Source organism: Musa acuminata, chromosome BXJ1-7, assembly GCF_036884655.1.
Source record: "Musa acuminata AAA Group cultivar baxijiao chromosome BXJ1-7, Cavendish_Baxijiao_AAA, whole genome shotgun sequence".
NCBI classification, from domain to species: domain Eukaryota; kingdom Viridiplantae; phylum Streptophyta; class Magnoliopsida; order Zingiberales; family Musaceae; genus Musa; species Musa acuminata.
The window spans coordinates 1,947,273-1,970,068 of NC_088333.1; the positions used below are offsets into that span (position 1 = coordinate 1,947,273).

Sequence of the window (22,796 nt, forward strand, 5' to 3'; positions counted from 1 at the left end):
GATGGAAGTCATAGAGTAAAAGATGGACAAACAACAAGTGTTGTGTAAACAAAGTTCAAAGCATGGTCTACAGTACCGGATCGTACCGCCCGATACGGGCGGTACATATCAGTCCGATAGACTTTCGGTACGTGGACCATATGTTACCGTTCCGACACTGTAGTAGCACTGTAGCACTAATATCTTCGTTAATTTTTCATTTCATCTGGGTGTACCATTCGGTATACCGTACCGTACCGATACCGAGCCCAGGTCGAAACTCCGATACGGTACGGTATTGCGGATCTTGGTTCAAAGTATTTTTTTTTCCATCTATTATTCGAGGTGAAATGAAAAATTAACGAAGATATTAGTCTTGAGAGTAAAAGATGATGTGATTGAAGGGTTAATGGTTTTATTTATGTTATCCTTGTCGTCACATCTTCTTTATACTAAAGTAGAAAATTTGAGATTATTATTGTATAGATGTTCGAAAACATGTAAAAGAATTAGCGAGAGAACAAACATGGATGTTTAAAATTTTTATTTGAGAACAATTAAGCGTAGCTTTTATAAATGATAAAATAATTAAAATGTTATTTAAGATGATATAAATAAAATAAGTCGATTAATATTAAGACTCTGTTGTAAGAAAAAGTACCATATAAATGGGTTAACTTTGTTCTTGGGGAGCACTTTTTACTTGTTGATAGAGGGAAGAACAAATAATGTTGTAGGCGATCAGTCTCCTCTCATCCAAAGCATCCGAAAGGAATTCATGCTGGAGACTCTGATCTATCATAATATATTATTATGACCTTCATCACCGGACCCAAATGGCACGCACTCTACGGAACTACCGATGTTCTCATCTAGAGAATGAATGGTTCACTAAGTTGGCCTCTGAGTTGATTGAAGGCGGGGGGGGGGGGGGGGGAGAATAAATCTAAATGCTCAATAAATCTAAATGCTGCAAAACCATCACAAGGCGGGGGGAGAATGATTGAAGGGATGATTCTATGTAGTAGAATCTAAATTCAAATAATTTATTTGAATTAACAAAGTGAGATAATATCTCATAGGCTAAAGATGATTCACAATCCCAAAGATGGTTCAGCTCCTCGATTGAGATAATGCCACATACAAGTAATTGTTATGACATGGTAGGTATCATATCTCATCTGATCTGATGCAGCCATTGATATGACATGCTTGTGGTTGTGCGGCATGAGAACCCACAAAGATGACTGATCCTTCGAGGGAGAGGAACCAACCTTCATACGGTACAGTCAAATCGGTCTAAAAACTTTATTTTTCAACGCTAATATGGTGGAATGGGTCCGAGCATTATCTTCGACACCAATACAATCGAATCAATCTAAAACAACACTTTTTTTTTTTTTATGACAAAACGATTGAATCGATCCAAAACACTATTTTCAATATGAACATGATCAAATTGATTCAAAGCGCTATCTTGGACACAAGCGTAGCTGAATCAACCCAAAACGTTATCTTCGATACTAGTGTGATCATCGAATGGATCCAAAGTATTATTTTTGATGTCAGCGAAACATAATCGTCTAAAACAATACAATCGAGTTGACCCAAAACGTCATTCTAACAATCAAGACATAGTTGAATCAAACACGAATCATTTTTTAAATTTAAACAGGATCGACGACTCAAAAGAGCTGCATTGTATCTCGATCCTATTTCGCATGTTAAAGTATAACGGGGGACAAATATAACCATAGCCTCGTGACTCTTAAATTCAATGAATTAATGACCGAATGATACATGTAACCACCCTCGATATCTGACTACATCTCTGAGTCTCATTGTTGTTCAGCGTATTGTAAAAAGCCCTATCATCTCATAATAAGAAATATTCGATTGAATCATTTAGATATATTTACTAACTTGAGCATCGAGAGATTTTGTTGGATATGTTCTCGATATAATTTTTTTATAAAATTATAACTCTCAACATAAATCTCAAAAAATGATTGACGATCTAAATCATCCACCGTAAAAGACAATGACGAAATTTTCTTGGAAGAGGAGGAAGAGGTTCTATTAATTTTCCGTTCGAAACGCGAAGAAACGTACGAGGCATACATGAATAGATGAAGGATCGATCATATGATACCCCATCACAAACAACGAACTAATTTGGTTAATTAATTCACCGATCAAAGTTGACCACAGTCATTATCGAGTAGAGGAAAAGGCTGTGGATTTAACCCGATATTTAAACTCATCCCTGCACCATAGCCACGCCAATGACTTCTCTCTCATGCCGATCATGGTGGGCTACCAACACGATCGAATCCATCTCTCTTCTATCTTATCCCGTCTTTCATCTGTCTTCCTGTCTCTTCTCTATTTTGCCTGGGCATGACAATGACAAGAAGATAACCGAAAACCACAGCAGTAGGCAACGGGAGTGATCTTTTTAAGGCTTGTTTTCCCAAACTCCCCTTGTTCTCTCTCAGTCATCCTCGCACTGTTGCATTTGATCCTCCACGTTTCAATCTCACTACAGCCAATTTGTTTGTGAATTTTTGACGAAGCTGGTAGAGACAGCAGCTAAAGAGCGTGCAGAGGACAGCAGCTTGCTCCAGTGATAGAGACACAGAAGAGCTCTGCTCTCAGGCCACACCTGCACCTGCAGCAGTCTTACTAGTAAGAAAGGGAAGAGACCTCTGTCCCCAGGTTGCGTGCCAGCATCTCACATGCATCCTTCTGACAACATCACCATCGACAAATGGCAGTGACACACACACAGGTCTCTGACACCACCTGCATCCAACTTATGGCGCTCTGCGCCCAGATGACATGCATGGGAATGCAATGCAGCTCATGTCTCCTCCGCATGCGTCATGCATCCGCCGTTGCAACCCCAATATGAAAGACTCGGCCTGCGGGAACCATCTCTTGAAGCTTCTGTTAGGTTTCCTGTGATCATGAGTGGCATAAGCAGTAGTTACCCCTTCACTCCATCTCAATGGCAGGAGCTGGAGCAGCAGAGACTCTTCTACAGATACATGGTCTCGGGCATCCCCAACCCTTGGGATCTCAGCCTTCGGATCAGGAGGAGCTTCTTGTTGGAACCCACCACCATGATCTCACCAACAGTAGCCTACCCTCCCCACCTTCACTGTGAGCTTCTTATGCTTCGCTTTCCTTTTTGGTTTTCATGCTTATATTCATGTAGAAAATGGAAGGGATCTGTGTGTATCTGTGGCAGTGTGTTGGGGCAGAGTTCGACTGGGCGTTGGCAGGGAAGGAGAGGATACAGAACCAGGGAGGTGCAGAAGAACAGATGGGAAGAAGTGGAGGTGCTCTAAGGAGGCCTTCCCAGGCTCCAAGTACTGTGAGAAGCACATGCACAGAGGCAAGAACCGTTCAAGAAAGCCTGTCGAGATGTCTTTGGCCAACAACCTCTCCACCACTGCCCAGCCGCCTTCCTCCTTCTCCTCCACCACCACCAAATCCTCCACCTCCAATACCCCCTGTCATCACCACCCTTATCATCTCCCTGTCCCAGCACCAGAAGTTTTCAGTTTCCTGACGTGTCCCTCTTCAAAATCTCAGCATAACACACCAACCTACAACTCAGCTGACAATGCCTACAGGTTTGCACTCGCTTCTCTCTCTCTTTACTCAGTATGTCTCTAACGACTGCAACAACAGGTACCAGCACGGAATGAAGAGCGTTGATGAACACTTCTCAGAAGCTGCAGGAGGTGAAAGGAAGAATTCTTCGCGATTTAGGCCGCTGGGAATGAATTCTTTGGTTGGAAAAGGACATATGGCCTTCGTTCCTCAGCAAAGCACTTCCTCCCACTCCAGAATAGATCTTCCAAGGGAAGAAAAACCACAACATTGCTTCGTTTTGGGTACTGACCTCAAGCTGGAGAAACCTGCGACAGTGGAGGCCAAACAGAAGCCCCTTCTCCATTTCTTGGATGAGCGGCCTACGACGAGCAACACCTTGTGCTTGGATTCCAAGGCAGATCATTCCAAGACCCAGCTTTCCATCTCCATCCCAGTGGCCTATCATGACTTCCCGGCCTTCAAATCTGGATTCAACAGAGGTGCACGCACTTGCCACTGCTTAAACTGTTCTTCTATCCGTCGTATCATTGTTCTTCGAGTCATTTGCCTCTCTTACCATCATCATCATCATCATCACTCTTTTTAAATTCACTGTGTTGCAGAATGGACCTGATAGCCCCTCGTCCTGCAAGTTGGGTATCTCAAGAGCTCATCAAAGCACCATCTTTCTTGTGTTCGATCACTGTTTCGTGTTTGATCCATAAATATTAATTACTACGGCGTCTTTGGTTTGTCTACAATGTATCCTTAGAACAGCTTCTTCAACTATATGAAGAACCAAAGAGGCAGCCGACTGAGAACGCTATAGAACTTCATCTGTCACTTTCAAGCTTGCATAAACTGTGATCACTATGAACTCCGGTTGGAACTAATTCGCAGGTACTCATTTTGGAGTCAATAAACCCTGCTGTCCATCCATTTCTGAATAGGCTACCAACATGGGATGGGATCTATTTTGCTGGAGAAAGAAGCCAAATCTGTGAGTTGCTTATGGGTCAAAATGAAGTCAGCATACATCTAACAAAAAATAGACAAAGATAAACTATGATTACTGCACTATTATATAGTACATTCGACAAATATTCCAATCCAAATGAAGTTATTTGAATAAGGCATAACATGCTCTAGTAAAAATCACTAAAGAGTATAATCCACAGGATCATGTAGAATTTGCACAATTTATTTTTTTTCCACAAGCAGCTTTACAAGTAATTCTTGGTGAGCAAGATCTATTACACCATGCCAAGACTAAGCACTTAGGCTGATAAAATACACATCAGTCAGTAATAATTGGAAAAGTAGAAGATGACTGGTGTGCTGATGTGACATGCAAAAGTTCATTGTATATGGTGTTGTCTTGCTCAATATGGCATCCAGAGTGGAATATTTTTGAGAACTTTATACTGGACAACTACCATAAAAGTTACAACACTACAGATGTTTCTGGTTTCAGCATTTAAATTCTAGACGGTGTAGACTGACTGATCCCAGCTTCGTCACCAGTGTCTAGACCTTTATGTACTAGACCTATAGCAGCTGCAATCACTTGACAGTATTTGTTAGTCATTCATAGCAGAATATTTGTAATTACATAACAATATTTGTTACCCATGTTTTAGACTAATTGTTACTATTACCAAGTAATAACACAGTGATATTGCTATTTCGAGGTAACAACAGATACAAAGGTTGTTAAACCATGTGATTCCACAATCTTAATATGACAGATCAATCCTGTGGTCTAAATGCTAGTAAATCATAAAAGATACAAAGAATCAATGAATCATAATGAAACAAAATCTTAAAAATTAACATTGATCACCATAACATATAATTTTGGCCAATGTAAGTCTGGAGAAGGGCATATTCATAGTCTTTCTTTCATATCCAACAATTGCTTTGTCTTGTAACCAAAAGCTTAAAAGGAAAATGAGATCTAAAGCCTCAAAGAATCCCTTCTCCCACTCCTTTCATCCCAGATATTGAATTGGCAGACCTGAGTAGGTATTAACTTAAGCATCTATTCATATATATCTAAAGCTGTCAATGATCACTGTTGGTTTGTAAGTAGTTTTCATAATATATGTTATTATTTTCTTGGGTTTAAGCTCAGTTGTGTAAATGATCCTACATATTACTTCTGTAGTTCCACCTCAAATAAATAAAGACAAGCTGGAACTGATCAAAACAGAGAGTACCAGGGGAAAATGTAACCCAGAGATGGATACACCTAATGTTCTTCACTAGCAGCTAAAACTGCACCCAGTGGACACTCAGCAACATTTGGATGCTTCCAATGTCCAGCTCAGGCTTGGTCCCTTTTACCATTACAGCGGTCCCAACAAGAACACAGATTTGTAAAGACTGCTGCTATAGCTCTGACATGATTCTTACTGCACTTGGACTGCAATTTGGACCACAGTTCATATGCGTGTCCTGATTACTGGTGGCAGATCCAAGCCATTGGAACCCTTCATGGAGATGTGTATCTGTGTGACTCACCGCATATGAACTTGGTTGTTCAATTTCCTTTTCATCACTGGAAATTCAAGCTAATGGAGTAAAGCAATAGTATCTCCAACAGTTAGCTCCATGACCTCTTAAACCACACCTAATGGCTTAAAATGCATCTTATACACAATAATTAGCAATAAGACAGTAAAGCAAAAAAGATGGAACAAATGAAAATATCTAAACAATCATGAATCTGCCAAGTGAATCATAAACACAGATCTTCATTACTGCACAGTATTGAGCATGGTTCACCAAAATTCCTTAGTAGCATCCAGCACTCAGCTTCTAAATAGACTTCCTGAAGTGCCCTTTTAATTTTTATTTATCATCCTCTTTAACTCAAAGGATAATCTCTATATTCAGTCTACCTTAAGCATGTAAAATTAGGAAACCTTTAGAAGTTGCCATATCTATAGTGATATCATGATACTTTAGTCACTTCAAAAGACCAAGAAATCCCCATGGAGACACCCTTCTATTTGCTGAACCAAGTGCTCAAATATTTGTTGTCCAACATCATGCTCCAAGAAGCACAGTACTTAGTTGCCTTAAGAAGTATTTATTCCAAATGTAATCATGTTATAAAGCACTAACCACCTTGATATCAACTGTCAATTCATACAAAAATGTTTTGAAGACTCCTGATACTTTTGCACCTACGAAAGTTTTAACAGGAAAGAAATACAGGGAAAGAGAGTGATGCTGCATTGATGGAGCACATTTTACATATGTCCATATGAGTACAGTGTAAACAAATATGCTAGAGGTGACAGATATAAAATTATCCGGATCAGATCTGGCTGTTCTCAAGCTACAAATTAAAAGATAGCAACAGCTCTAGCGGATAAAAACAAAATCACTACCGAGAGAGGTAAACCAGCAGCTTTGCTATTACAGCAAAGGAAGAAGAAAATAAAAGAGAGAAAGAGAGACAGAAGCAGCAGGAAAACAAAGATTAGAAACACAAATAATTTTGAAAGATAACATATATCTTATTTCGAAGACATACCTAACAAATAGAACCTTGTACCAACTTCCAAATCACACTAGAATTCAAACTTCTAAACAAGCAAAATATCAATTCGTCATGTAGCTTCCTATCACTACTAGCCAACTTCATTTTCAAATTAAAATTCTGACAAATGCCTTATTGTTCAACAAACAATCATAACTGAAAAATATAACTGCCCTGACTTTTTCATAGGATGGAGCCTAAACTGAGTTTGAACTAACAGGAAAATGACTTGCCAATGAAGGCCTTACTGGACCCAACATATCACAAAATTTGTACTCAAAAGTCTTGATCAAATTCTATACAAACTACAATAAGCATTCACAAAGATATCAACCTGCAATTGGTGCATATTGGCTGCTGATCCTTGGTCACAAGCCCATCGAAGCCCCAATTTTTGCCTTGAGTTGCCCAGCAATTATATTCGACTGCCCAGAACCTATGCTTGGTCAGCCTCGTCAACCCCTTTCCCTTTCCCGGAAAGGCGGTTCTTCTTCCTTGCATGTTGGAGTCAAAGGCCCTGTTTGCTTGCTGGACATTTGCATAATAATAGACTTTTAAGTAGCCATTCATAGACAAACATCACTACCGGCGAGTGATTTTTGTGCCCTATAAATGCAGGTCTGGACAAGCTGCTGTTTTACATTACATTTAAATTCTGTGAATCATTTCATATTAAATACTAAGTTCACCAAGAAATTGCAAATTATATCTGTACGTAAGTCTTCTTAGCAGTAGAGTCTCATATTTTATATAGGACACCAAGTCGGATAAGAATTTCACATTTAATGTTAAGTTCACCTAGTATATCTGCATATTATCATGTAATGGCTATTAACAGTATCACAATATTGATAATATTGGATCTCAATCTTATATTCTTGCAGTGTTTGCAAGACTATGATCAGAATAACTATCACAATGAATGTCAAATAAATAAACCTCAAACTCACAACTCTTATACAACTACTGGAATGGTAAAAGAAAGTGCTGAACTGAAACACGAAAAAAGAATGAAAAATAATTCTACTCCAATTAATACAAGAGACTGAGTTTATAAAAAGACAGGAATAATTACCACAATATGCGGATTAATGGAATTAGAAGAAGATGTTATCAACAAAGGGAAGAAAGAAAGAAACTTCACACGCTGGTTTTGGTACAGCCAACATTACAGGGGAAAAAATAACTATAGCAACAAAAAGCAGGGAAATCGTAAATCGAATTTACCCTATTTGTACAGGATGAGGTTTGATCGGATCCATCCACGGATCATGGAATGCTCAGTCATCTTCGAGTAAGCAACATCCGCATTCTGCCTTGTACCCACTTAACAATCCAGATTTCGTCCATTGCACATTAAACGGGAAAAGCTTCGATTTAACCTTTTTCATTTGGGGAGGGAAAAGATCATCATTTTGAAGAGGTAGGCGAATCAAGGAGGAGGGTTGGAGGAAGAGACCGCCGTTCCTCGATCATCGCGCTCCACTTTCTTCAACTGCCATCTTTTGAGAACGAGGACACCCCCCAGCGCCACCTGCAACCCGGCGGCGACGCCAGCAAACGCCAGCCCGATCTTTTCCCCATAATTAAGCTTCGGCTTCCCAGTGCTCGCCGGCACCGGGTTTCTGCCTTGGTGGTGTCCGTGCTTCATCAGATCAGGCGGCGCGCGCAGGGAGGGAATCCCCGGGGGCCGGCGCGGCACGCCGTCGAGGTCCCGGTCCAACTGCTTAGGCAGCGTACGGTGCGAGGCAGGAGCCGGCGACGGAGAGGGGGACGGAGAAGTGAAGGACACGGCCACGGAGGCGACTTGGGAGAGGAGGAGGAACGCAAGGAGCAGGGCCATGGCCAGAGATCGAAGCTCCATAGGAAGTTTCCGGCCAGCGTCAAGATTTGTGGTCATCGGTGGAGGTCGCCGCCGGTCAAAGGTGAATAGTAGCTCCCCGATCTGTCTCTCTGTGTCACTCACATGAAGAGGGATGGGAGCAATCGGAGAAACTAAAGAGAATCAGAGATGTGACTGGGAAGTATTGTTAGATTCCGTGGCTAAGTATATAATATATAGAATTAAATTTTAATTATGGTTATTGTTTAATATTTTTTTAATTATGATAAAAAAAATTAATAAATAATTTTGATAGGAGAAACTTTTTTAATTAATTATTTTATACCTTTTTGCATTGGTATATAAATAAATAAATATAATATAATATAATACATGATGTGATGTGATATTATTGAGAGATTACATATATTTTTTTATCTCTCCATGATGTTATTAAAAATTTATAATTATTAAAAAATTAAAAAGAGAAAAAAAAGAATTTAATTTTCCTAATAGATTGATATCGTTATGATTTTTAAATTAGATGATGGTGATAAATATTTTCTGAATATCATCAAAGGTACTTTGATACATCGTTATTTGTTTTCAACTTTTAACATTAAGGTTTTAACTTTGATAAATATTTTATGCTTACATGGAGTTATATTTTAAATTAAATATTTTAGATTTATTTATTAGCATAATTCAGTTGAAAAAATGTTATTCTATTTTGATTTACAATGCTTAAACAATCTATCTATATTATCAATCTACTTTTTTATCTAGTCCATTTTATCACCTGCGTAAGAAGACAACGATTGGATTGTTGAAAGTAGGAGGAATCAAACATTGGGCCGAAAGTTAGAAGATTGGACGTCGGACCGGAGGATCGGTCGACGTGTTGGCAGAAGGCTTCGGTCCCTAAATTCGGGCATCATGCCAAGAAGTTCGGACATTACACCAAGGAGATAAGATGTTACGAGAAGACAACAAGCTAATTGGGCAATACGTCGAAGGAGAGAACACGCTGGAAGAACCAATTGCTAGTCAATCACGTGAGTGATGTCACGTGTGACTTGACATGCAGTCTTTTGTTTATTATAATTTAGCATTTATCACTTTATATATATATATATATATATATATATATATATATATATATATATATATATATATATATATACAGTGATGTCCTTATATCTATGTAATGAGAATCAGATCATGATGAGATCACGATAATGAGATCGATTCGTCTTTAAACACAGATCCTAAATAATACCGATCATAGGTTACTCGAGAGGGACATCGAGATAACCGGATAGACTGGTGTGTTGTACCCGTCCATATGATAGATGCAATTGGTCTTATAGCTGCTCGTATGAGAACACTAGGGATAAAATACAAGTGATCATTGGGGAATGAGTTCACTGATTGATCCGCTTACGGAATGCTGAATAGTTGATTATGCCTTATTGTCAAACATCGATTCCGTAGTCCTAGTGGTGTATCTGGTCCTCATACTTGAAATACCAAGGATGTCCTGTATGAGTGATCCACTTTTTGATATTAGACTTATAGGTTTCGATGTCCCAGATCTAGCACAACCGGTCATCGGTTGTGGTAGTCAACCTTAAGAGGACTATTGAGTGTCGATAGAGGATCATGCACTCTCGGTGTCATGAGAGGAATGTCTCATGTGTTCTTGCTCAAACAAATCCCCGGCCAGGTCATTCGGATTGAGAGAGAAGGAGTTCTCCGGGAGAATCTGATTAGAGCGAGACTCGAGTAAAAACCATATGGGTCTGATAGCACGGTTTACGGTCTTTAAAATATTAGATGGATGAAAGACTATAGGTACACAATAACTGAGGACAGATAGGTCCAATGGATTGGATTTCCCTGTATCGTTTGGGAACTACGACGTAGTGACCTAGTACGTTCGCAATCAATGAGTCGAGTGAATTATTATAGAGATAATAATTCACTGAGCCAGAATGAGTTATGACAGGTATGACTCACGGCCAGCTCGATATTGGGCCTAGAGGGTCACACACATATGGTAGGCATTGCGATAAGTAGAGGTTCATATATGATATATCAACCGGAGCCCTTGTCTTATTAGATATCCAATAAGCTCATGAATTATTGGATCCTATGGATGAGATCCAATAAGAGCCTATGAGAGATTATTGGATAGAGATCCACTAATCTAAGAGGCTTGAGTAGTTAGATAGAGATCCAATACCCAATAGAGGATGATCCATCACGGTTAAGTTGACAAGGGACCTCTATAAATAGGAGAGCTTCAATAGTTTATAGGCTAGAGCTTTTGCTTCTTCTCCCATTCTCCTCTCCCTCTCATCTTAGTAGGTGTAAAGTTTTGAGGAGCGTCATCGTAATATTTTTCAGCATGTTATAATGTTTTGACCTATTATAATGTGTTTGATCTACTATAGTGTTTTGACCAATTATAATGTGTTTGATCTACTATTATAATAAAGATACTATAAGACCTACTCAAAAATATTATCTTTTAAATAATTTAAATAGATTCATAACCTCAAATAAATTAACTAAAAATATAATATAATATTGACCTACAAGCAATGACAACCAAACATATATAATATGACATGGCTTATAGTATTGTTCAATGACGTCAACAATAAAAGTTTCTAGTACCGGAATAAAACACTACACACAAACCATATAGAAACATTGTAATAAGTGAAAAAGGGTAAAAACATAGGTGAAAAAAAATTGACAAAATTTTTTTTTGAGGAATGTTATAGATTTTTTTAATTAAGAAAAAACAAAAGAAGAATATCTTTTGTAAAATATGAGTAATTTCAGAAAAAAAAAAAAAGAGGCCATAGCATTTTTCAGGGAAAACCAATCACTATATGGTTCAAGAAGTTGGTCTAGAATAAGAAAGAAAAATAATTTATATAATGAATGAACGAAATAACTTGTACAATCTTTGTATAATGCATTACAATACTAAAACTTGATGTACTATTTTCACCCTAAAATCTGCAAATCCTCCTTTTAAATCTTTGAAAGTTACAGTATATCAAAGTCCTCTCTCTCTCTCTCTCTCTCTCTCTCTAATTTCTTTGTCTAATCCCTCTTACTATACCTTCTTTCCTCTAAGTAAAAAAAGGAAGTTTAATAGTCACCCACAAAATGTATCAAATCAAGATGGAAAGACACGCAAAGCAAAAACAACCACCTTTACAGATAGATAAGGGTAAACAATTCGGAATGGCCTGTTATGTGACTACTTCACAGACAATTTGGATACGAAATGTTGACGATCAAATGCCCATTAAAGATGTTCTTTGACAATGAAGCGGCTGTCAAATATTCTATTAGTATGCCTTTGAACACACGGAAACGATGCGTCCACTTGTCAAAGACGAGACACCAAACCACATACCCTGCGACTGTGTCAATCCAAGAACAGGTACACTGTAATCCAGCATCTAAAATCAACGGGAACGTTTATTTCCTTCAATTTTCTCGTCCAGCTCAGCTGATTGTAGTGAAGCACAAATCAACATCTCATTCACTACCGAGTCGATCATTGACACACAGACCACAAAATAGATTCCAGACACCAAAAATTCCAATGAAGTCGTCACGATACAAACACCACAAGTTTGCAAAGGACCACTTGCTAAAGCAAACCAACAAGTCAAAACACCACATGTATGAAAAGGATGTGAAGGAAGATACTATAATGCAATTACTTGCGTGATGCCAAAGGTCCGCAACAACACCCACAACGCATTACATGTTGAGCACAAGCGACTAATCGCTTCCCTTGCAAGTAAGCGTCTCCACACGCAATCCCCATTGACCCACATGTCCACAACCCCAATGGCCTTAAGCTTTGTATTCAATTAGTTCATATTTACAACAAATAAATCAAATCATACAACAGGTTGCAGTAATAACGAATCCTTAAGCTTCAGGATGATCTTTTTCCTTAGCCATGCCGGCTAGAGAGTGTCAGTCCTCGTTCATACATCCGTTGTATTTCTTCCCTATACTCCGTCAGTGACTTGCCCGGGAGGGCCGGCATCAGCTCCACCACATCCCCCATCTTGAGCTTTTGAGTCGGGTCGCTCACCGGCTCATGGTTCAGTCTCGGCCTTAAATCTAACTTTACAGGGAATCTGAAAGGGGATACATTTGAGCTACCTTCTTTGACACTTTCCATCAAGTCGAAAACGGTGGACTCCGCGGGGAACTCCTGCACGGACATCTGGAATCAAGCATAAACACCGGGTTAGTTATCAACAAGCTGTTGGTTTGGGAGATGGAACCAAAAGAGAAACTCACCTTATCGTTTTCCAGCATTATGACATAAATGGGTCCATCATGGCCACACTGCTGAGTGTAGGAATAAGGGCAGTCATTGGCATGAGAAGGAAACGGGCATGGTGGCCTGATCAAGTTTGTGTCCCTAGACGTTCTGCACTGTTCATTATTCATTGTCTCGCATTGCCAAGTCAAAACCCATCTCGCCCATTCCACCATTTGAAGTACAAATGAGGAGTGCCTACTGTTTCCTTCTTTATACCTCCAATGGGCAGCAAAACCATATTCGGCCTGCAAATGCATTTCTTTTGTTCGAATTTGGACCTCCAGAGGAAGCATCCCTTCACTCAGTACAACAGTGTGCATTGACTGATACCTGGAAGTAACGCATAGCATCAAGTTAAGATACCAAGATTACTAACTAGTTTATTATCATCGGTAACTCACCCATTAAATTTGGGATGAGTAATGTAGTCCTTAAATCTTCCAATAACTTCGGGCCATACTCGATGAACAATGTCCAGGGCTCTGTAACAATCTTCCTCGTTCTCAACTATTAAACGTAAACCATGGATGTCGTGGATTTGATCCATGTTTAACTTCTTCCTGGAAATATGCAATACTAAGTTAGATTTGATCCATGTTTAAATATAGAGGTTGCATAAAACTATTGGTACATCAACAAAATTTTTGTAGATACCTAAATCTACTTGTAAAAGAATGATAAGTAGAGATTTGAATGGCATACTTTAGCATTTTGGAGTAAATGCTGTACAAGCTTTTATGCCTCCCAGACAGGAAATGATAGGAAACACCTTCATCTGTCAGAGCTTTTCCTAATTTCTGTATGGCAGAAGCAACCAGTGCTTCATCAAAGGAATTTAGAAGCTGCAAAGACAAATCTTTGTGCTGTTCTGGATAAAGATGTTTGAAGCACAAGTTCTCTAACTGTTCCTTCCAAGTTGAGATTCCTAATCTACTAGCTAGGGGAGAAAAGATCTCCAGGGTCTCCTTTGCAAATCTCTGTTGTTTGACCATGGGTAATGCCTCCAAAGTCATCATGTTATGAAGTCTGTCTGCTAGCTTTACAAGCACTGCCCTAGCATCTGCCATTGCAAGAAACATCGTGTGCAAACGATCTGCCTCAACAGTTCTGCTAGCAGTGTTACTATCACGAGCAAGCTTGCTCAAGTGGCTTAATTTAGAGACCTGCAAGAATAGAAGAGGTCACTTGTTATCTAGCCTTCTGTTGCAACTTGTACAAGCCATCTCATGATTCAGTTTGTCATCAACAAGCTAACATATTTCGATGAAAAAAATATTGAGGCAGTGTTCTATGAATATACAAACATGACCGCAGCATATCATTTTGTTTCCCCCAATTTATCACTTTACATCTATATACATGGATAATCAGTATATGGTATTAATTTCACCTCTCTTTTAATACTTGAGCCATCCTTTTCATCTACAACAACAGTATGTATATGAACAATTTTGACTCTCTGATTGGAGTCGAATTTTTTTCAATATCTCACCACATTCATATAGAATGCAATACAAGATCATACAAGCTTCAACCAAACTTATATTTGCAATAACAAAAAAATTGAGAGCTAGGTTAATTGCAATGCTTATGTTGGATTAATAAACTTTACTGACTAACTATCAAATAACTAGACTAATAATCAAGATACCGTTGAAAATTCTTATTCCAAACATATCAACACTGCATCATAGAGTTAAGCAGGAAGGAATGCAAGGCCAGCAGATTGACATAGCAAAGTTTTTTATATAAACTTCTACTAGCATTTGACTAATGAAGATATTGAATGACAGATTAAACAAAGATATCACCATCACAAATAAGTATATGTATAAGAACAATTCAACCTGACTCGTATAATGATGATTTGGCACATAAAAGAATACACCTACAACTAAAAATAGCTTCATAAGCAAACAAATATTATAGATGGTAAGCGTCATCTAAATGTAGAAGAAAGAACATACCCCTTCAACTAGATCAGCAACTCCAGCTCCAAATATATGAAAAATATGATCATAATCAAAGAAAGAATCATCTAATGTATCGTGTAGGAGCCCTGCAGCAACTACAGTAGCATTGGCTCCGACCTTCGCCAACAATACTGCCGTCTCGACACAGTGCTGAAGATAAGGATCTCCACTTGCCCTCATCTATCATAAAGAACAAGAAGATTCAGATCAACCGAAAACTTATTTCAAATTTATACTCAGAAAACTCACATATCAGGATTATTGTTGTGACAATTCAATTCACTGAAGCTAGAAAATATATAGTCACCTGCCCCCTGTGAGCCTTTTCGGCTTCATGAAAAGCCTTGACAACGATGTCCTCATAAAAAATTTTGTGCCTTGACTGAGCCCCGACGAGCAATTCTTTGGAGTGCGGCTGACAGGCAGGCGCCATGTCGATCAAACGCTCATCCAAACCAAAAGGAAACACTTCGTCACAGAATGTGCTGCCGCTCGGCATAGGTAAGCTCGCGGGATTATAATCCAGGCATGGATTGAGCGCGTTCCGAATGAACCCCTTAAAGAGCCGATCTTTTCCCGTCCTCCAATCACCTCCCCTCCACTCCCGTGAAGTTCTCACCGAAGGCGGGCTTTTGGAAGAGCCGCTCCCGCTGCACGACACCGGGCCCTGGAACACCGAGACGGGGCTGTGTTCTCGGCACTTGAAGGGCGATGACGAATAGGAATACGAGCTTCCGAGCTCGTCCGACCTATCATGCCGGAAAGATCCAATCTCGTCACCGCCAGCGAAGCACGAAGATGAGACGTGGCGCGCGGCAGCGGCAGCGGCGGGGGACGAGAAGATGAGGGACAGGCCACCGACGATCGACTTCTGGGAGACAGCGGAGGAGGAGGAAGAGGGAGCGGAGGCGGAGGAGGCGGACGCCCGGGGGTTGAGGTCGAAATCGGTGGAGCCATGGGAGACGGCGATCTGGCAGGAGTGGTGGGCGGTCGAGCAGACGCCGGTAGGAGGGCTCGCGTAGAGGGCGATAGTCGGCACGGACATGGAGCCTTTGGATAAAAAAAGATACCTGTTTTCCAAAACCCTGCCTTTCCGCCTTTCTATGCCTCGAATTGGAGATCGGGAAGCCAAATTCCGGCGAGAATTGGGCGGAGAAATAAGGGTTTCGGTGGGGAAGGAGGCAGCGGGGTTGGGATCGGGAGATGGGCGAAATGGGAGACCTAAATATAGAGAGATCAAAGATACCCTGGTTTGCAGGCGGAGGGACGCAGAAAGGAGGAAAGAAATAACCGAGGAGTCAAAAGAGACGGGGATGATTGGTCGATTTCTTGTGCCTGAGAAGAAGAATCTGTCACGCGCGGGTATCCGTGATAAGCACTGTTCAAACGCCACTGGTCATCGAACGGTAAAATGACCGACTTACCCTTCAAACGCAATAATAAGGTTGCGTCGTTACCTCTTCTTCGCCTAAATTAGGAATTAGTACAGCACGAATATATATATATATATATATATATATATATATATATATATTAATTAGTTTAACCGGTAAACACGTTAACAGATCAATTAAGGTGGTTCGCTCATTTATCATAACTAAATAAATAGAGTGTTTTAGCCAATTTTCCTCTTTCTGTAAGGGTCAACGGTGGGATCTATTCGACTGTTTTCTTAATATTTGTTGAAAATAAATCATATCATAATATTTTTCTCGTGGAAGAAAATAAAGGAGTCAGATGTGACAGTTTGTCAACTATGTGGGTCCCGATGTTGACTATTTCTTGGAATAAAAATTTAGGAAACATGATTGGATATCTACAAAAGCTGGCATTTGCCTAACACGATCGATCATATCGACAGCATGGTTGGATAAGCGCGTGCGATGACGGTGGTTTATTAGAAGGACGTTGTTGATGTAAGGAAGGGTATATCGGTCAAAGGGACGGCAAAGACGGAACGGTTAACGGGTAACGGGGACGGATGGTGGCACGGGGCGACGGCGTTTCCCACGAGCCATGAGAAGCGAGCACGCGTCGGAAGCAAGCAACGGGAGTCCGCACACGTGGAGCCTGTCGTGTAGCCACAGTTACGTGCTCCGTCTTCCATGCCGACCACCTCGGCCGGCACGTGCCGCCCGCCCCGGCGCTCGTGGTCAAACCCCCTCGGACATCGTCGGTTGGTGACATTTTTTTCCCATTTTAATTGTTTCAAAAATAAAAAAAACCACTCGAATAAATATTAATTTTTAAAAATTATATTAATATTGTAAGTTAAGTTACTTTTTTTTATATCGCATATATTATTAAAAATAAAAATTATACATCTAAAATAACTAGATTAATTATTATTAGTGTCAAATTTTGCTATTGACATGTGTCGCAGAGTACTTAAATCAACTTTGGATTCTAAAAATTGGATCTTCAATATCAATTAATATATACTCGACATGGGTGCTTTAGACAAATTTCGATATTAGTCATTGCTAATATGTTAAAATAATTATGATTTTAAATTAAAATTAATTAATGAAAAAGAACTCGGATGCTCTCTAAATTGAATTTGAATATAACTCATTAGCTTTTTGAATCGCCATCAAACATCGCCATAGAGTTAAGCTTCTTTTTTACTCCTTCCTCCGTCTTTCACCTTTTGCTATACCTCACTCTCAAACCTCGACCATGGCATCATCCTTTTAGCACACATCAGCACTCGACACAATACATAAGTTCGAGTCATAGTCGACACACATCTTTGCTTATTAGATGATGGAAAAGATAAGAGATACGACGAAGAAATTAATTAGCATATTTCGCTTGAGGTTTTGTGGTCTTCGTTATATCCAACAGAGTCAACATTGATATATATTATAGGTCAAAATATGCACAGAAGACGCTACAGTCCTGACTGATGTGGTAGCTATCAAACAATATGTTGTAAGTACATCATGTGCTATCGTATAGATAGATTCGATAGATATTTAGCTCCCAAGCATGCTCTAAACGTCATATCTCGTTTAATAGTATGATAAGGAAAGCTTTTGATCATTCCTTGATGGCCTTCTCATGAGTCAGAAGCCATTTGTTGTTGCCTCTTAATATGCTAATGGTTATTCTAGGAGATGCTATTATTGAATTTATTTGCCTTGGAGCTAAGAAGAAAACATTTCAACTCCCCCACTTGGAGAACTTCGCATCATGTTGTCGTTTTTGCATTTTATAAACAATGTGGTATTTAACTTGTCGTAAGAAAAAAAATACATTTGTCATAAGCTTATATATATATATATATATATATATATATATATATATATATATATATATATATATATAATTCAATAATTCGTAGTTGTCAATTGAAAACAATAATATCACTAGTTTTATCATTTTCTAAGGATTACACTATAGATTATTCTAACTCCAAATTGACTTTAAGAATCATAATTCACTTAAAGATTTTCCTTTAATTTCTCCGTAATTTCTTCAAAACACTCATATTTTTTGTAATAGGATTTTTTTGTATTTGTCTACGAATTAATTTTGGTTAGATGGATATTGATGAAATTCATATTGCTCCAACTAGTTGGAGTTTATCTACATAGAAAGTTTGATGTGACCGAATGGGAGGATCAATTGTTCGCTGATGAATGACTTGCATGAAGATTAGGTCGGATAGGGTTTTCGATGAGATTCCTTTAACACTCACATTAATCCCTCCCAAGATGAAAAATAATAGTTTCCAAGATGAAAAATGAAAAATGACACTCACAATAACTCACTCACGAGCTTATATATCCTAAAATCTTCAAAAATTGATTCAAAAATTTTATAATACGAATGATACTATTGTTAGTATTAGACGATACTATTATCGTAACTTTTGATGCTACTATTCTATGCACTAGTGGTACCAACATCGTAATTTTTAAATTTTAGATGATACTACCACCACTCTAGATGATATTACTATCGTCATTATTAGTAACACAAAATAGTATTATCGATTAACTTAGACGATACCATTGCTTGGACCTGATGATACCACTACCTAAGACATCGTTACGCCACATGCTTGGTATGGACTCAATTGTAACCTAAACCTATGTCTGATGATTACTATAAGCTTGGGCTCTAATTTAGCTTAACAATGATGTAAATTAGCCCATGAATCACGTCGATCATGATTTTCAAAAATCAATGACTCATTCGATACATCTTTTAATATTCGATTTTTTTATTCTAATATATGTCTCATGTCGTCCTCTCCACGACATGTTGTCCTTCTTACTCCTTCCTCCCGCCATATCCCTCTTAAGCCTCAACGCCATGGCGTCCTTTCAGAGTTCGTGTCACAAGTCAGCAAACATCTTTGATTGTTGGATGACCGAAAAGATAAGAAATTAATTAGCATATTTCATTTGAGGTTTTGCGATCTACGTTATATCCAACAGAGTCAACATCGATATATATTACTAGGTCAAAATATCCACAGAGGACGCTGTAGTCCTTACTGATGTGGTAGCTTCAAGGTATCTAACAATATGTTGTAAGTACATCGTGTGTTATCTTATAGATAGGTTCCATTGATACTTAGCTCCCAAGCATGCTTAAACGTCATATATAGTTTAATAGTATGATAAGGACAACTTTTGATCATTCCTTAATATTTCTTAGCTTCTGGTGATGGCCTTCTCGTATGAGTCAGAAGCCACTTGCTGTTGCCTCTTAATATGCTAATGGTTATTCTAATTGACTTCTAATTTTCTATTCCTAACTTATTGATTTGACGTTTTGTAATACTTTGTTTGGTTGATGGAGATGCTATGATTGAATTTATTTGCCTTGGAGCTTAAGAAAAAGAAAACATTTGAGCTCCACCACTTGGATGGAGAACTCGTGCCATAAAATCGCATCATGTTATCGGTTTTGCATTTTATAAACAATGTGGTAATTTGCTTTTCCTAAGAAAAAAATACATTGTCTGTCTTATAAACTAATACATATATAATTTAATAATTCGTAGCTTTCAATTAAAAACAATAATATAATTAGTTTTATCATTTTTCGTTAAAGTAGTAACTTCTCGATCCATCCATGAAGATTAAGTTTGTCATTTCTTCTTAAGATGGTTCTAACTCCAAATCCACTTTTAAGAATCATAATTCACCTAAAGATCTTTCTTTAATTTCTCCTTGAAGAATTTTTTTTATGTAATTGGATTTTTTTTTGCATATATAAGAAATGAATTAATTCTGATTAGATGGATACTCATGAAGTTCATATTACTCCAACTCTATTTGAATTCGTTTGCATAAAAATTCGATGTGGTTGAATGAGAGGATCGAGTGTTCGCTTGATGAATAATTTATATGAAGATTTCGAATGAGATTTTTGACGAGATCCCTCTTATACTTTAGTTAATCCTAGGATGAAAATTAATAGTTTCGAATAAACAATAACTAACATTGATTACTGTAACTTTATGGGTTTCATCCTGAAGAATATTCTATAATATGGGCAAAGCATTCCCATATTATAACCTTTTATATTGAGTTGATGTGCATGTGATTGAATTATATTATAATCTTATTGATACCAAGAGGAGGGTTTGAATTTATGTTCTAGCAAAGCATATATCGGAAACATAATATACCAAATATTGAGTGCCAATAAGAGTTGCGAGTAAAGTGGTTGTTAATAAATAAACAATCACAAACAATAAAAAGAATGCAAACTGATTTATTGTGATTCGATTTTTCGATCTATGTCTACTCTTGATTCATCTTACCTTAAGGCCACCAGCTTTCACAATCAATCTTTTTTCCAATGAGTGAATATCTACTATTATTATTATAACCTTTTCCTTTTTTAGGAGATAATCTTCACATTCACTTTTTATAAAAGAAACTAATTTCATAAAAGATAATCTTCACCCGCATCGTAATTTTTGAATTTTGAGTGATACTACCACCGACATAGGTGATATCGCCATCATCATTATTGACAACATGAAATAATGGTATCGGCTGACTCAAGCAATATCATTGCTTGGGCTTAGTGTGCCACTACCCAAGTCATTATTAGGCCACTTGCTTTGCCTTCTAATGGGTCTAATTCTAGTTTAGACCTAAGCCCAAAGGCTATTGTAAGCTTGCTTTAAGTCGGTCCATGGATCACCTCGATCATGACTTTAAAAATCAATAACTCATCTGGCACATCTTCGAAGCTTTTGGCATGTTGTTAATTTTTCGATATGTCATCTGATCTTCTAGTATTTCATTTGATCCTTCGATATATCACCATATCTTTCGTTATATCACCCAATTTTTTAGCATGTCAATTTTTTCATGATATTCAAATCTTCGACGTAATATTTAAACCCTTAGTGTGAAGTCCATTCTTTAACATATCTATCAATTCTCCAGTTTGACATCTAATTTTTTATACAATAATAAAAATACTTCATCTTATCATTAAAAATTAAGTTTGTCATCCACTTTGATTTTAGACTTGATCTCTTACCAGATTTGAAAATTATTTTGAATAATATTTTTAAAGTTAGGAGAAATCGAATGATTACACATATGGGCTTAATAATAAACAAAATCAACAACAAATATATGATAAATTGAATAATCATCAAGACAACTCAATAACAAGATGTCTCTCTAGGGTACAAAGTCCACGCTGAAAAAACAAGAGCAGTTAGATATCTAATCAAACCTTATTGTGCATGGACTTAAGATAATAAGAATTATATGAAACTTCCTTTTCATGCCTCGGAAATCATCTAAGGAAAAGGATAAGATAATAAGAATTATATGAAACTCCTTTTTCATGCCTTGGAAATCATCGAGGGAAAAGGATAAGTAGGATGAGATATCTTGGAGGTCTACAACTCACTCTCTCTCTCTCTCTCTCTCTCTCTCTCTCTCTCGCTCACCATTCGGTAAGAGAAACGTGAGCTTTCATTTGACGTAATCGTACTACCTAATAAGGCAGAAAACCATTGAATGGGTGACAACTACAAATCATATTCCTCTAGACTGACCACTAATCGAAGGCATTTCTCCACGACGGACGTGATGCAGTAAATATATGTGGGGCAGGCCATGCGTGACGCTGACGTACCTTTCTCAAGTCTAATTCTGGTTTGCAGAGGTTCAAATCTGCCATGGGAACAGCATTGCTCTCTTACCTTCTTCTTCTTCTTCTTCTTCTTCTTCTTCTTCTTCTTCTTCTTCTTCTTCTTCTTCTTCTTCTTCTTCTTCTTCATCCTTCCTCCACCTAAGATATCGACCACAGGTCCTCGTTCCTGAGGTTGGAATTTGACGCATGCTCCCCGGTGCAGGAGTTTTGGCAAGTCTCTATATGTGTACATGTATCGATGGAAACGTGGGCAGAGACAGCAAACGCTAGTATCTCCACCTACCACTGTCTTCCTCCTCTCACTTTTCTCGTGACCAATTGATTCCTAGATCGACTTAGATTTGACATTTG

The 22,796-nt window shown here is 38.3% G+C and overlaps 2 protein-coding genes and 1 long non-coding RNA gene across 4 annotated transcripts; 1 reads left to right on the forward strand and 2 right to left on the reverse strand.

Moving 5' to 3' along the window:
- Nucleotides 1-2,830: 2,830 nt before the first annotated feature.
- On the forward strand, nucleotides 2,831-4,352 carry LOC135678154 (growth-regulating factor 1-like). Its single transcript, XM_065190629.1, has 4 exons — nucleotides 2,831-3,144; nucleotides 3,233-3,620; nucleotides 3,679-4,082; nucleotides 4,206-4,352. Exons 1-4 carry the CDS (start codon nucleotides 2,865-2,867, stop codon nucleotides 4,214-4,216), a joined length of 1,083 nt encoding a protein of 360 aa, XP_065046701.1. The 5' UTR covers nucleotides 2,831-2,864; the 3' UTR covers nucleotides 4,217-4,352.
- Nucleotides 4,076-9,145, reverse strand: LOC135678155 (uncharacterized). 2 transcript variants are annotated; one of them, XR_010514825.1, is made up of 3 exons: nucleotides 8,360-9,145; nucleotides 7,467-7,660; nucleotides 4,076-4,561 (listed from the first exon to the last, which is right to left on the reverse strand). It is a non-coding gene; the product is annotated as an uncharacterized LOC135678155 (long non-coding RNA). The 2 variants fall into 2 exon arrangements; XR_010514824.1 differs by having other exon boundaries at nucleotides 5,802-7,660.
- A 3,534-nt stretch (nucleotides 9,146-12,679) lies between these two features.
- Nucleotides 12,680-16,613, reverse strand: LOC103990850 (probable GTP diphosphokinase RSH2, chloroplastic). The gene is made up of 6 exons (XM_009410130.3): nucleotides 15,607-16,613; nucleotides 15,294-15,479; nucleotides 14,029-14,489; nucleotides 13,728-13,886; nucleotides 13,302-13,656; nucleotides 12,680-13,224 (listed from the first exon to the last, which is right to left on the reverse strand). The coding sequence occupies exons 1-6, from the start codon at nucleotides 16,342-16,344 to the stop codon at nucleotides 12,946-12,948; spliced, it is 2,178 nt and encodes a 725-aa protein (XP_009408405.2). The 5' UTR covers nucleotides 16,345-16,613; the 3' UTR covers nucleotides 12,680-12,945.
- Nucleotides 16,614-22,796: the final 6,183 nt, after the last annotated feature.

What these genes read in the sequence shown, in the direction of transcription:
- LOC135678154 (XM_065190629.1), top strand. Translation starts at nt 2,865, where the DNA reads ATGCATCCGCCGTTGCAACCCCAATATGAAAGACTCGGCCTGCGGGAA. An exon ending in CTACCCTCCCCACCTTCACT is followed by an intron (nt 3,145 to 3,232) that starts GTGAGCTTCTTA and finishes TATCTGTGGCAG; the next exon opens with TGTGTTGGGGCAGAGTTCGA. An exon ending in TCAGCTGACAATGCCTACAG is followed by an intron (nt 3,621 to 3,678) that starts GTTTGCACTCGC and finishes CTGCAACAACAG; the next exon opens with GTACCAGCACGGAATGAAGA.
- LOC103990850 (XM_009410130.3), bottom strand. Translation starts at nt 16,344, where the DNA reads ATGTCCGTGCCGACTATCGCCCTCTACGCGAGCCCTCCTACCGGCGTC. An exon ending in ACTCATCCCAAATTTAATGG is followed by an intron (nt 13,657 to 13,727) that starts GTGAGTTACCGA and finishes CGTTACTTCCAG; the next exon opens with GTATCAGTCAATGCACACTG. An exon ending in TAATGCTGGAAAACGATAAG is followed by an intron (nt 13,225 to 13,301) that starts GTGAGTTTCTCT and finishes GCTTGATTCCAG; the next exon opens with ATGTCCGTGCAGGAGTTCCC.